Below are 15,487 nucleotides of genomic sequence, written 5' to 3'. Positions count from 1 at the left end.
ACATGGGGTCGCCATGAGTCAAAATCAACTCAATGGCAGTGTGTGTTTCTTTTTTTTTTTTTAAATTAAAAACCAAGGGCACGTTTGAGAGTAAAAGAGGCGAGTTGGATCCAACTCAATGGCAATGGGTTTGGTTTGTTTTTCTTTTTTTTTGGTTTAGTAATAATTAAGGCAGGCACAAATATACACAAATATATGGTCATCCTACGTAAAACCAACTTGGTCCTTGGACTTTACGATTAATTTAGCCATTAAATTCTCTTTGACCCTTAACCTATTTTGAATTAGATTTCTATCACTAAACTAAAAGATTCCTTACTAGTGTAGAAAATAAAGGCTTACATGAAAAGATTTCCTAGTGCCAGCTCAGGGCGGGTAGGAGAACATCACTATCCTCCTGAATTAGCCTCCACAATTAGCTTATAGAACTCACACATTTTTGGTACAGGCACTCCAGGAACATTATATAGTATTTTGCAACCCAAAAGTGCTGAAAAAGTGCAAAGAAAACAACTAAAACACATATACCTACCCTCAGGCTAAATGTGGCTCTTTGGTGATTTTTTTTTTTTTTCTTCACATTGAAAGTGGCCTTTTCTTAAGGTTTATTTTCATCTGAATACAAATTTTGGGACATAGAGTAGGCCAGCCACATCTTATAATTGTCCCTGTGTTCAGCACCCATCTAGGAACCCGCTGAAAAAAACAAAAACCCATTGCTGCCAGTCAATTCTGACTCACAGTGACCCTATAGGACAGGGGTAGAACTGCCTCATAGGGTTTCTCAAAGAGCAGCTGGTGGATTTAAACTGCCAACCTTTTGGTTAGCAGCCAAGCTCTTAACCACTATGCCACCAGGGCTCCCAGCTAGGGGTAGCACTGTAACACCACTGAGAAGACTGGCCTCTGAGAATCGCTTTTCTTCTTTACTCTCTTCTGTTTACTTTTCTCCATTCTCCTGTAAGATCTCAGTTTCACTCCAGATTAAATAAGCTTTTGTTCCTAAGCTTGCGTAGGAACCCAACAGTCATTTACAACATTTCTCTAAAGACACGTGTTCCTTAGGGTGTAGTGAGAAGGGTATGCCACAGCTCACAAGACATTTTTTAGACCCTTAGCTGAGTGTGGTCACAGCAGCTACCTAGTCTATGAACAAGCACAGACACTCAGAGACTATTATTTCTTAAGCCCAGTGGGAGTGCTCCCCACCCTAGTGGTGGTCATTTTTTATTTAGAAACTACTCATAATTCAAGTGTTTGAAATTCCTTGAGCACTGATATCTTTTACAAGTCATAAGGAGTAATTGTCACTAACTTTGCAATTTTTGGGGTTTTGGTGTCATTTCATCAATGAAAGAGAGCAACTATAAGCACGTTATCAAGAGCTGGAAGGAAACATCCTAACACTTTACTAACCAACTAATTTGTCCATGTCTCACTGCCCATTTCTTATAGATCCAATACCTCTGCTCACAAAATATGCTTTTTCTTTTTTTAATAACAGAAAACATATGCCTTTCCAGAGGTTAAATTAGTGTAAATTTCTTAACTGGAAATAAGCACATGCAAATTTAAAACATTTACAGATCAAAAATACGATACAAGCAGCACCCTGCAATGTTCCTCAGGAGTCATTTTTTTTTTAAAGATAAATTGTCATCCTTACACCCTTTTTTAGTAAATTGTAAAAGAATTTCTTCCAGGTTCTACATTTTTATCCAAATTTATCACGCAGACTTTGTGATTTAAGATGCAAAAGTAATCTTGCATGCTATGTGTAATTATTCACCTTATTGGGGTAAGAATCTATGACATAGAAAAACTACCAAATCCATTATCCATGATGATAATAAACAACAAGTTTTATCTAAGTCTTAAAACAAAACAAAGCTAAACCCATTGCCATTGAGTCGATTCCAACTCATAGAGACCTTGTAGGACAGAGTAGAACTGTCCTTTAGGGTTTCCAAGGCTGTAATCTTTACAGAAGCAGACTGCCACATCTTTCTCCTGCATAGCCACTGGGTGGCTTTGAACTTCTGCCTTTTTGGTTAGCAGCCAAGTGCTTTAGCCACTGTGCCACCAGGGCTCCTACCTAATTCTTACCCCTGAGCAAAATATATTGAGGGAGAGTTTCTGGGAGGGCTGGGTAACAAAGCAAGCAAACAGATAAATCGAGAAGTATGCATGTTGAATTAAAAAAGGACCACAAAAGGTAATAATCTTACTATCTGTCTATATGCTTGAGTTTGCTTCGCCACTTTCAGACACTGACATCTCCTCAGTAAACTCAGATGGATCCAGTAGCCTAAAGCGTTCCTTGAGAGTTGGGAATGACTTGACCAGAGTATACATCCTTAAACGTAGCTTCAGTCGGGACGCCGATGGCACTGACTTCACTCTCCCAGCGGATGATGACAGTGACTTCCACACTGTGGAAGCTTTGCTCAGAAAGATTTTTGTTCTGACAGTATAGAAGACAAAAATTTGAAATCCCTGCAGATAGAAAGAAAGTTTGATGTGAATGCTGGTTTACAGAACCAAGGAAGAGATTCTACTTTAGCCCACCGCCAACCTACCTCACCTTGCGCTGCAATGTTTCCACTCACAGTTACCAGTCTGCAGCTGCTGCACACATTTTCATCTGAGAGGGTAGAGACAAAGTCCTTCTCATATACAAAGTGCTACATATACTAGTTGTGGAGTCTGAGACATGGCTAGGTTGAGGTCCCTGCTTGCCGCTTGCTGTCTGTGTAACTTTGCTCATGTTTTCTAATCTCTAAGATCTTCAGTTTCCTGAAGTGAGCAGTTTGGCTACGTGATCCCTAATTCTTCTTCCAGCTCTAACATTCTATGATTCTACATTTGCTGGAGTTTTAGTAACATAGCTAGAAATTCGGTGCACCTAAGAAGAAAATTTTTAAAAGCCCTTCTATTCATTGCTTTTTGCAATTCACCTATGAAGAGCAGATGCATATGAGGAATTAATCCACAAATGGCTGAGAACTATTTTCTGTAAGTTTTAAAAGTAGAAAATACCACTTATTGAACAGATACTTGCCTCTGTTGTCTTATTTACACAGTGCTTAAGAGCTTGGCCGCTGACCAAAAGGTTGACAGTTCAAATCCACCAGCCGCTCCTTGGAAACCCTATGGGGCAGTTCTGCTCTGTCCTACAGGGTCGTTATGAGTTGGAATCAACTTGACGGCAACGGGTTTATTTTTTATCCCCATTTTACAGATGAGAAAACTAAATCTTAGATAAATTAAGTATCTTGCCTAAGATTTCTTGTTGTTACCTGCCATCGAGTCATCCCCTGACTCATGGTGACACCACGCACAACAGAATTGGACTGTTGTGATTCATACGGTTTTCATTGGCTGATTTTTTAGAAGTAGATCTCCAGGCCTTTCCTCCTAGTCTGTCATAATCTGAAAGTTCTGTTGAAACCTATTCAGCATCATAGCAATACTCAGTCCTCCACCGACAGGCAAGTGGTGGCTGCACTTGAGGTGCCTTGGCCAGGAATCAAGTCCAGGTCTCCTGCATGGAAGGCGAGAATTCTACCACTGACCCACCACTGCCACCTGCCCAGGGTTACCCAACTGGTAATTGGTAGAGTCTGGAGTTGAACCCTCATATGTTTGGCTCCAAAGTCCCTCCTCTGTTCAATACACTACGCTGCCTCTTGATTATAACTGCAATAGAAAAATAACGCATATTATAGAGTCTATGATGTCCTAGGTAATTCCTCCTTAATATCCTTTGTGGAAATAACAGGTTAAATAATATCTGTGACTAAGTTGATAATATTAATAATTACCAATAATAATTGATAGTATTGATAATACCAAAGTGAATTTCATGATTTTGACAATGTAATATTGTTATGCAAGATATTATCATTGGGGGGATACTAGGTGAAGAGTACATGGAACTCTGCACTATCTTTGCAACTTCTTGGGAATATTAAACTATCCCAAAATAAAAGGTTATTAAAAAAAAATCCATGGAATGTCTCCTAGATTGGATCTACAGGACCCCAAGCCTTATAAAGATTTATTTCTAAAACCATATCCCGTGAGTGATGTTGTAAGAGACTGTCAGTGCTACAGTAACATAACCCAAGGACTCTGGGAGGTGACTAATAAAGTGAACACATATTGGTAAGGGAGAGACTAGATCTCTGGCCAAAAGCGGAAGAGTAACTTGAAATTACCTAACAGGTGTTACTTAACACAGCAGAAAGAAAGCCCTGATAACACAACGGGGTGTGCCTGGGCACACATGTTTCTGCGGGACAGGAGTAGTCACTGGCCGTGCTGATTGTTCCAGGGAGAGAAGTTTTGGATTTGGGGGACATGAGAAATCTGGTCTCTAGAGAATCGTCCTCTTTTGTGGGCTAAAATATTTCACCTGACTTTTCCAGAGTTTAAATTCTAACGTAAAGACAAGATTGGATCAAATTTTCCAATTGTGCAATAATTAGTAAAATATCTTGGACCATGGAAAATCCAAAAAGATACCACCCTATGAGGCCCTGTTTGGATGGATTTCCAATATTTCTGTGTTTCCTAAAATCTTAAGACGTTATTTAAAAAGACAAAATGTGTGGGTCAAACTAATTGCCATTTGCACGAAGATCAAATTGTGCCTTTTAAGTAATAGCTGCAGCACTTAATAAGTGTTTATTAGAATTACAGCATTCTAAATCTAGAAAGGGCCTTACATATGAACTAATCTAGTCACTCCTACACTAGTGTACATAATAATCACCTGAGGTTCTTGTTTAAAGTGAAGATTCTAGCTCTTACACCCATAGAGATTTCAATTGAATAGGTAAGGTGTGAGGCCCAGGAATAAGTACTTTAACATACTCCCTAAATTCTGATGTAGGTAATATTCAGATCCACTTTGAGAAACACTGTCTGTTTTAATCCCCTCCTCATTATATTTTTACATACTTCACCTAGAGAAGTTGTGAGACTTGTCTAAAGTCACAAGAATCATTAATGGTGAAGTTGGAATTCAGACTAAATAAGATGATAGTGCTTTGCCACATTGCCACCCTCAATTCTACAATGTAATATTAATAGTTTGTAAGGAGCCTGTATTTTGTAGTGTGCCCTTCCTAAGCTTGGAGAAGAGAAAATATCCTTGACTATGCCTTCTTTTAGATTCTTCCTTAAATTCCTCCTCACTCGAGGCAACAAGTCCATGGGCTAACTGGCAATCCCAGCTTACCCTATTTATTGCCCTTCTAGGGAGTTCTCATTGGGTGTCCACAAGAGCAGAGAACTGCCCTACATGCATTCAAATTCAGTGACAGGCACTCACCCATTGTCCAAGAGAGTTAGTCCCAAAAGGCACTAGAGAAGGCTGCGTAGGATAGAGGGTGAGGTGCTTACAAACATTAAACATGATGGTGGCAATTTCAGATGGCCAAGTGGTTCCCCACACTGCACTACACAGACTTGTTATCTGTGGTCAAGTCAACTTTACCTAATGGCCTTCCAAACAATTTTCATTTTTTATCAAAGACTTTGCTCTGTGATGACATTTTGCCAAAGCCTGAAACAACCAAAATGATACCAGCTTCACGGTTGTTGTTTGCAGTAACTTGATGGGTCAAACCCTGCAGTCCTCTTCACAAAATATTGGGGAAGTATAGGAGCCTTACAGAGCGCTGGTGGCACAGTGGTTGAAATACTAAGCTGATAACTGAAAGTTCGGCAGTTTAAATCCACCATCTACACCTTGGGGGGAAGATGCGGCAGTCTGCTTTGATAAAAATTACAGCCTTGAAAACCCTATGGGGCAGTTCTACTCTGTCATATACAAGTAGTCCTTGACTTATGACAGGGCTCCGTTCGACAACTCCATCATAAGTTGGTTCTGACATAAGTCGAATACCTTTTTTTTAACTTTTCATTATAAATCCAATCTTTATTTGTCTTTACGAGTTGGAAACATCACATACAAACATCTACAAATAAACATCTGAGAATGATAACATCAGCAAATTACATGCTGCAACATTGTATGTAGTACATATTACTAATAATAAGATGTATAAAAAAACAAAACAAGTTAAAAACAAACAGAAGGTTGTAAGTGTGGTTTGTTGTGGCTCGAACACGTTGTAGGATGGCGACTACCTGTAATGTCACTATGAGTTGGAATGGACTCAAAGGCACACAATAACAACAACAACATAAGAGCCTGAGTGGTGCGATCGGTTTACGATCTGCTACTAACCAAAAGGTTGGCGGTTCCAACTTCCCCAGTAGCTCTGCGGCAGAAAGTCCAGCCAACTGCTTCTGTAAAGATTACAGTCAAGAAAACTCTATGGAACAATTTTACTCTGTAACAAATGGGGTTGCCATGAGTCAGAATCGACTCCACAGCAACAGGTTTTCTTACAGACCATCCTGGTATTGAAGAAGACACTATCTATTGCGAAAGATATACACAAGTATGTTTCCTGCATGCAGAGAGCTGATACTCTAGTTGAGGAAGTGAGACTTCCATGCATAAAAAGCTAATTTTAAAGTAAAAGAAGAAAAGGGACAAATGAGTTTACAAAACTACAGTAATTTTTACTTGATAATAAATTATATTTATTTTAGTTTATAGTCAAAGCTAGAACTAAATTCATCACCTCAAAGAAATAAAGCCAATGAGGAGACAACTGGTATGTGGATTATACCAATGTCAATTCCCTGGGTTTGGTCATGTATTATAATTACATAATATGTTACCATTGGGGAAACTGGGTAAAGAATACTCTGGAACTCTCTGTACTATTTTTGCAACTTTTTATAAATTTAAAATTATTCCAAAATAAAAAAATTTTCTTAAAAAAAGAGACGGTATAGGGATGGGAAGAACAAAAGAGAAGAAGAAAGAGAAGAATATAAATAAATATGTTTTTAAAAAAATGCTTTAAATATAAAGGCACAGACAAGTTGAAAATAAATACATGAAAAAACATATACTATGCAAACAGTACACATAAGAAGAGTATATTAACATCGCCCTGGATAATAAGATAAAGCAGACTTCATGACAGAATGTTATCAGAGTTAAAGGGACACTTCAAAATGATAAAAAGATCAATTCATCCAGAAGGCATAGCAATCATAAATGTATATGCATCTAATAGCACAGCTTCAAAATACATGCAGCAAGAGAGAAATAGACAAATATGCCCTTGTAGTTGGAGATTTTAACACTCCTCTTCTAGCAATTGACAGAACCAGACGAAAGACCTGAATAAAAGACAGAAGACCTGAACAACCCTAACAACGACTTTTACCTTAATGGTATTTTTAGAACATGACACCCAACGACTACAGAATACATGTTCTTTTTAAGTGCAAAAGTTTTTTTTGGTTTTGTTTTGTTTTTCCCACCGAAATAGACCAAATGCTGGGCCATAAAGCAAGCCTTAATTAATTTAATAGAATTGAAAGAAAAAATTCAGCCATGCCCACAGGGGTCCAAGCTCCATCGATAACTGTAACATCGTTCATATCACAAACCTGTTGCACTGGGAAAAAGGAAAGGAGATGTTTCCTAAACTGGTTGCTTGATGAAATCTCTTCTACTCAGAACCAAAAAAGCCAAAAACCAAACCTGGAACAGAGGGGCTAAAATGGCTCAACTCCTGGCAATCATATCTCATGACACCCAGCTCAGGAGAGGACTTAATAGAATATCATAAAGAGTTTGCGAGCAATCATTGCTATGCATTTCCTTCCTCTTCCCCCAGAGCATACGAAAAATAACCAAAAACCAAACCCACTACTGTCGAGTGATTCCGATTCATAGTGACCCTATAGGACAGAGTAGAACTGCCCCATAGGGCTTCCAAGGTTGTAAATCTTTACAGAAGCTGACTGCCACGTCTTTCTCCTACAGAGCGGCTGGTGGGTTCCAGCCGCTGAACTTTTGGTTAACAGCTCAGTGCTTTAACCACTGCACCACCAGGGCTCCTTACATGAAAAATACTCACCCAAACCAAACCCACTGCCCTCGAGTAGATTCGGACCCATAGCAATCCTATTGGACAGAGTAGAACCGCGCTGTATGGTTTCCAAAGCTGTAAACCTTTACAGAAGCAGACTGCCACCCACATCTTTTTCCTGCGGATCGGCTGGTGAGTTTGAACCACTTCTCTTTCAGTTAACAGCCGAGTGCTTTAACCACAGAGTCCTCTAAAAATAAGCAATGGCCTTCCCATTACCCAAGCCCACTGCCATCGAGTCGATTTTGACTCATAGTGACCCAACAGGACAAAGCAGAATGGCCCCATAGGGTTTTCTTGGCTGTAATATTCGTGCAAGCAGACTGCCACATCTTTCTCCTGCAGAGCAGTTCGTGGGTTCTAACTGCCAACCTTTTGGTTAGCAGCTGGATGGCCTTCAGGGAACTTAAAGAGGAGAAAACTTTGATCTAGGGTGATATCATCTCCATCTCTCCATGGTCTGCTACTTTCAGACCAATCCATATCATACCTGAGTAGCGTTGAAAAGGCAGAATATGTAGCTGAAGATGATACTGACGTTCTCATTATCAATTAGCATAAAGTATGCCAGAACCCAGGTAATTCCAAAAACCACTGCAATAGATAATGTGCTAAGAATCTTCTTTATACATGAAACCTTTTTTGTGCTAGATGAGAGAAAGCAAGAAAGAAAATACAGTTCATTCAGATTTTTACTTATTACTATTATTGTTACCCTCCTACTTAGAATGCATTTCAACTGATCATATACACTGTTCTTGTGCCTCAGGCAGGCAAACTTAAGTCACTCTGGAGAAAATCTGATATAGCAAGCTTAATTAAAAAATATATTGATACAACAATATATTTAAAATATTATATAATAAAGGATAATATAATAAAAGAAGGGGGAGAAAACGAACCAACGAAAAATTTATATTGATAGCTGCTTAAAAAAGCTCAGGCATAAACAGTTCCTTAAATAATATTGCAAGCAAATTTCACTAAGAATCAACTTTTCATGAGAACAGAATTTTAATTTAGTGATTACTACTACAGGACCAGCCAGTGAGAAATTCCTTTTTTGGGCCTTCCTGTGCCTTTGGTTGATGAGGGACAGAAAAGTTACTAAGGTGTAGAGTGATCTTCTTCCCACTCATGCTAAGTCTCATTTTTCTCACCGGTAAAATGGGGATAGAGTAGTACCCAACTCATAGATTTGGAAAAGTGAAGCGAGAGCAGATATTAAGTACTTACTACCTGATACATAGCAAGATTTCAGTAAGTACTGATGATGTTGATGATGTTGATGGTGATGATATTTATCCTGATCATCCATAATAAAATATCAAGAAACTTCCTCTTAACAAGAGAGGCTTGCTAATATCATTTCTCTTCATTCGAAATGTAGTACTTCTGGCTAATTTTATTCTCTCTTGTAATATATTTGTTGAAACAGAATAATATAAGTCTCCTCTTTGAGAAGAGAAACTATAAAACCAGAAATGGGTGTTGACATAATCTAATCAAATCTAATAAAAGAGAGACTATTAAACAAATAACTTGGATATAAAGGGACTTTAAAAAATTCAGCTAATGTGCTGTAAAAATGTGTTAGTTACCAATGAAAAGAAAAAAACAAACAAACAAACCAAACCTTTTGCCATTGAGTCGATTCCGATTCATAGCAAACCTATAGGACAGATAGAACTGCCTCATAGGGTTTTCAAGGAGTGGCTCGTGGATTTGATCTGTCAACATTTTGGTTAGCAGCCAAGCTCTTAACCACTGACCCACCAGGGCTCCACCAATGAAAGAAAAACTAAATTTTCAAACACAAAGCTTTGGATATCTTATTAATAAAAATGAAATGAAGGTTTCAAGTAAACCTAAACCTACCTATATATATATACTCAGTCTCTATCAAAAATGACGGATTTCTCTATTGTTTTTTTTTTTCCATTCATGGTTAAGAAATAATGACTGTCTTACTCTCCAAGTTTCTTGTTATCCATTAAAATATAAGTCCTCTATGTTTGTATGGTCCTCAATAACTGTAAAATATGTTTTACATAGTTATAAGAGGTCATAAAGCATCCTAGTATCAGAGATCACGATGATACATTGTAACCACTTCAAAAGTTTCTGAATTTGGCGTGAACTCTCTGAATTTTCCCCTAGCAAAAAAGTTCCTCTTGCAAAATCTATGAAAAGGCACAATAGCTTTTAGCTTTTGAGATGTTTTTTCTGGATACCTATCTCCATTCTACAGAAGTTTTCAAAGGAGCTTAACTAAATATAAAAAGTGCTTCTGACAGTTACTAAACCTAAATCCAACAAGTAGATTTGTTTATATTTGAATATATTCCTCATTTCTCATTAGCCAACAACACAAACATTGGTTTATTCTATGTTATGGATTGAATTGTGTTCCTCCAAAATATGTGTTAACTTGGCTAGGCCATGATTCCCAGTATTGTGTGGTCCACCATTTTGGCATCGAATGTGATTATCTTATTGTTGTAAATCCTAACCTCTATAATGTCAATGAGGCAGGATTAGAGGCAGTTATGTTAATGAGGCAGGAGTCAATCTATAGGATTAGGTTGTAGCTTGAGTCAATCTCTTTTGAGATATAAAAAAGAGAAGTGAGCAGAGAGACAGGGGGACCTCCTACACCAAGAATGAAGAACAAGGAGGGGAGCACGTCCTCCAGACCTGGGGTCCCTGCACTGAGAAGCTCCTAGACCAGGGGAAGATTGATGACAAGGACCTTCCCCCAGGGCCGACAGAAACAGAAAGCCTTTGCCTGGAGCTGGCACCCTGAATTTGGACTTCTAGCCTCCTAAACTGTGAAAGAATAAATTTCTCTTTGTTAAAGCCATCCACTTGTGGAATTTCTGTTATAGCAGTACTGGATAACTAAGACAATCTATAATTAAGAGTAGCCTTGTCATCCTCTTGTCCTGCCTGTTGTGAGGGAAGACCCTCAAGAAGATGGATTGACACAGTGGCTTTAACAATGGGTTCAAGCATAACAACAATTGTGAGGATGGTGCAAGACCCGGCAGTGTTTCATTCTGTTGTATGTAAGGTTGCTATGAGTCAGAACCGATTCAACGACACCTAACAACATCAACAGCCCTCAGAAACAGCTACATAATTTGCAAGGCCCAGGGCAAAATGAAAAAGCTAGCCTTTTGTTTAAAAATTATTAAGAATTTCAAGAATGGTAAGAGCAGAGCATTAAACCAAACACATGCAGCCATGAAGCTCGCCCCGCCAACCTAGAATAACTGTAAAATATAAGAAGAGAACAAGCCACTAATTGTGGTATAATCTGAAGAAAATCATGATTTCCTCTTCCCTCCCATGTTCCACCACCCAACATTCCCCAACATTCCTAACATTATATCTGCCAGAGGGTTAAATTCCCTAACACTTCTACCATTTGATTTGCTAGAAACCCTCACTGCAATGTGTGTTACTTGAGGGACAGTCTCTAGCTCCATGGTTCCTTTTTTTTTTTTTTTCTTTTAATATAAGGATCCCTTCTTAAGACTGTCAAATAGTTTCTTAGAAACCTATGCCACATAACTTTTTTGCCCTAAAATGAATATTGAAGTGACAATGCTTGGTGCACCTAAGGATTTATAAGCCTTTGGAGATAACTCTGAAACATCTTGAGATCTTAGGCTCATATGTTGAAGACAAGTCCTTTAACTTTCACCTAATATCAAGCATTTCATATGAACTTAAATAAAGTACCGGTCAAAGAGGTACAATGTATGAGGAGGAGACAGGTGAGGAGAAGAGTATACAACAAACATGACTATAAAGTAGATACGGGCTAAAAAGATGGGCACAGGCTGGTGAAACCTGACTAAACCTCAAAAACAGTTATTAAATTTTATATTTTCATAGCAGTTAAGAAGAATTTAGAGAAAAATTAGGGAATGCAGTAGATTGCAAAAACGGATGCAATCTTTTGCAGGTGAATCTATTTCTATCTCTCTGGAATTTGACCATGTGACTTAGTTTGACCAGTGAGACATTAGCAAATATGCCACAGCAGAGGCTTAAAAACAGTTACTCATTAGAGCTTGCCCTCTTACTGCTCTTTGGGACCCTGAGACTATTATGTGAAGAAGCCTAGGCTGGTGTAACAGAGGATGAGAGACAATGTGGAGCAGAGATGAGCTTTCCCAAAAGAACCCCCTCCCCCAATACCATCCAGACTGCCAAACCGACATGAAAGTGGGCCATCTTAGATTATCCAGCTGCATGCGAACCGGCCAAGACCAGAACTACCCAGCCAACACTCAAACTAATGATAAATAATATGTATTTTTCATTCTAAGCCACTAAATTTTAGGGTGGTTTGTTATGCAGCAAAAGCTAACTGATGCACAGAGGATAATTTTTTCAACAATTAATTTAGCATGCTATTATTGTAACTAGGCCAATTTGATAACCGTTAGCTATCATCCAAAACTTAGAAATACAGCTGGGTTTGGTTGGTGTCTGTGGCCAAAAATGTCACTACCTTATACCAGAAAAAAAAAAAAAAATCTTAATTTGCAATAGGTTAAGAAGACTTCACCATGGTTTTTCTGCTTTGCTACTAAAAGGTAGGTTTTAATGATTATCAGTAATAGTATTTTCCCCTCAAAATGGAATGTCATTCCTATAGGAAAGATGATTGTCATGGATTGAATTGTGTCCCCCAAAAATATCTGTCAACTTGGCTGGGTCATCACTCCCGTTATTGTATGATTGCGTACCATTTTGTAATCTGATGTGATTTCCTTATGTGTTGTAAACTCTATCACTACGATGGAATAAGACGAATTAGCGGCAGTTATACTGATGCGGTCTCCAAAATTAGATACTGTCTTAAGCCAATCTCTTTTGAGATATAAAAGCGAGAAGTGAGCGGAGACACATGGGAACCTCATACCACCAAGAAAGCAGCGCCGGGAGTAGAGTGCATCCTTTGGACCTGAGGTTCCTGTGCAGAGAAGCTCCCAGACCAAGGAAAGATTGATGACACGGACCTTCCTCCAGAGCCCACAGAAAACACATTCCCCTGGAGCTGACGCCCTGAATTTGGACTTGTAGCCTACTGGACTGTAAGAGAATAAACTTCTCTTTGTTAAAGCCATCCACTTGTGGTATTTCTGTTATAGCAGCGCTAGATGACTAAGACAACGATACTTACCCTTGATCCGTAAACTACATATTTAGGATTATTTTTCCACTAATGATGGTGGTTTGCACTCATCTATTCACACCAAGTAGATCAATTTGGTGATCAACAAAGCTCACAGATATGCTTACAGTAAGTCTACTTGGGTTGAGCAGAGTCTTGTGGAATCAAAACTGAACTCATAGCCACATTAGCAACATGTTCTAACCAATTGAATGCTGGAGGGCAAGAAGTGTGTGTATATGTGTGTAATTAATAGTTCCTATTCTTTGTCTTTCCACCTGAACTTTCTTGCTGTACATCAGGACGACGATGCAAATGCTTGATATGTGATATAAAATCAAAAGAAGCTTATAATCTAAAATAAAATGGATTAACTAATGCTAAAAGCTCAGTGTGTAACCTTTAACACAGACTTACACTCTGTTGCTTAGGAATCAACGGTATTATTAAGGCTTTGTGGTTAGGCTAAGACTGTGAATCAGTAACCAAACCTTACCGAGAACGCTTTGTGTTAGATCTCTCCAAGAAATCATATGCTCTGGGCAAGGTCATGTTAACAACATGTTCCCAACAGTAGACGTTATGCCATTGTTTGTGACCAGTCGCACGAACCCCTTCGCAAATGCATATCTTGTAATTATGTCTTTTAGCCAATCAATGGATGCTAGTTGTATTAACATACCCAATAATGTTAAAGGTCTTGCTTTGCCAAGTCCCGCCTTTGACTGACTTCAATCGCTGTTAACCAATCAGAATATTATGGTTTGTAGGTCCTCATACAGCAATATAACTGTGGTTGATTTGTACCTCTCCCTTTAGAATCCATGAGCTTCAGACCCTGAGGTTTTCATGATTCCCTCATTCGAATGACATATTGGCTTCAATAAATCTCTTTAATTTTACTTTAATAGAGTTGGAGAATCTTTGCTCCACAACATTTGGCATAGTTGGCAGGATTTGGAGACATCTCTACCCGGTGAACCAGAGGAACTAACAAACTGGGAGCCCTTTGTGCCCCCCTCCCTTTCTCGAATCCCTTGGGACCTGTCTGGACGTGAGTGCTCCCGAAATTGAACCCCAAGCATTTCGGTGCAGATCTTTGGAATTTATCCAAGCTACTCTCCATTTTCACTTTCCTGTTCCTGGCTGAATGAGTTTGTTAGAGGTTTGTGGTTTTAACTGCGGTTTGAGTGTCCCTGTTAAGTAAGTTCACGCTCATTTTTATTTTTTTCTCTCAGTTTGCTTATTTCTAACTCCAGTTTGAGCTTTTGGTCTTTCATCTTTCTTCAAGGTCTGGACATTTTGAGTTCCTCCTTAACCACGGTTAAAGCCTCTGCTGTTATTTTAAATGTGACAAGGTTGCTATCTAGTGGTTGTTTTAAAAATTGCAGGCTCCGCATCTGAACTGGTCTCTTACTTTCCGTTTAAGTCTGACAAGACTGTTTTCTGAAGTGCTCCTGGGTCTCATAAGCCTCAGAGTACCCCAGCAGCAGAATCCCTGTTAGGTTTTAATCAGACCCTGGGAGTACCAGGTTTTCAGTCTGTCTTTTGAATTTGTTATCTTTTGCTTCTGTTCACGATTTGAACATCTTGTAGAAATTTTGAGTGTGACACGTCTGCATCTAAACAGATGAAAGGTATAACTCTACACGTGAAACTTTTTCTTTTGTTACTGTAGGGGTGCATCAGGCTCAGCACACCTTTTGGTGGCCAGCACGTACAGGTTACTTAATTAACGCACTGTCAGGTTTGGTACAGGTAAGGATTGTGTCTGTTGACGTAGTGCAACTCCTGAATTTCTGTACATACAGGTTACTGTGTAAGATGGGAGTGCCAATTTGACCACTGGCATGCACTTCTTAACAGGAATTTAGCATTTGACTTAAACAAACTGAGTTCTCTGCAGCAAATTAGAGTCTAAAAAAAAAAAAAAAAAACCTTTGCCATTGAGTCAATTTCGACTCATAGTAACCCTGTAGATTAAACCAAAATTATTTGCTAAAAAACTAAGTTTCTCATGTTGTATAGTATTATATAAACCTGAATTTAGAGCTGGCCTCACAGATCAGTAAATTTATATAGTTTTCCTGTTTTGTGTTATTTAAGAGCTAGTCTCTAATGTTATGTTTGAGTTTCAGTTTTCTATCAAATTAAAGCTCATGGAGAGTTCCGTCTAGGCAGAAGCACCACACCGTCCCTCCACAGCAAAGATCTGAAAAACTAAGCCAAACAGAGAATACAACAATCCTGAAACCCTAAAACATCA

General features: G+C 38.7%; 1 protein-coding gene across 1 annotated transcript in view; it reads right to left on the bottom strand.

The window, feature by feature from the left end:
* Positions 1 to 2,213: 2,213 nt before the first annotated feature.
* The window catches only part of ADGRG7 (adhesion G protein-coupled receptor G7), a 118,954-nt gene continuing 105,680 nt past the window's right edge, over positions 2,214 to 15,487 (bottom strand). Inside the window, exons 15-16 of the mRNA XM_004378165.2 lie at positions 8,521 to 8,677; positions 2,214 to 2,496 (exon numbers count right to left, since the gene is read on the bottom strand). Of these exons, the coding sequence (XP_004378222.1) occupies positions 2,236 to 2,496; positions 8,521 to 8,677 (418 nt within the window). The 3' untranslated portion in view covers positions 2,214 to 2,235. The remainder of the gene's footprint in view (positions 2,497 to 8,520; positions 8,678 to 15,487) is intronic.

The sequence above is a fragment of the Trichechus manatus genome, unplaced genomic scaffold, assembly GCF_000243295.1.
Source record: "Trichechus manatus latirostris isolate Lorelei unplaced genomic scaffold, TriManLat1.0 scaffold00055, whole genome shotgun sequence".
Classification (NCBI taxonomy): Eukaryota; Metazoa; Chordata; class Mammalia; order Sirenia; family Trichechidae; genus Trichechus; species Trichechus manatus.
This window is presented reverse-complemented; position numbering and strand designations above follow the sequence as displayed.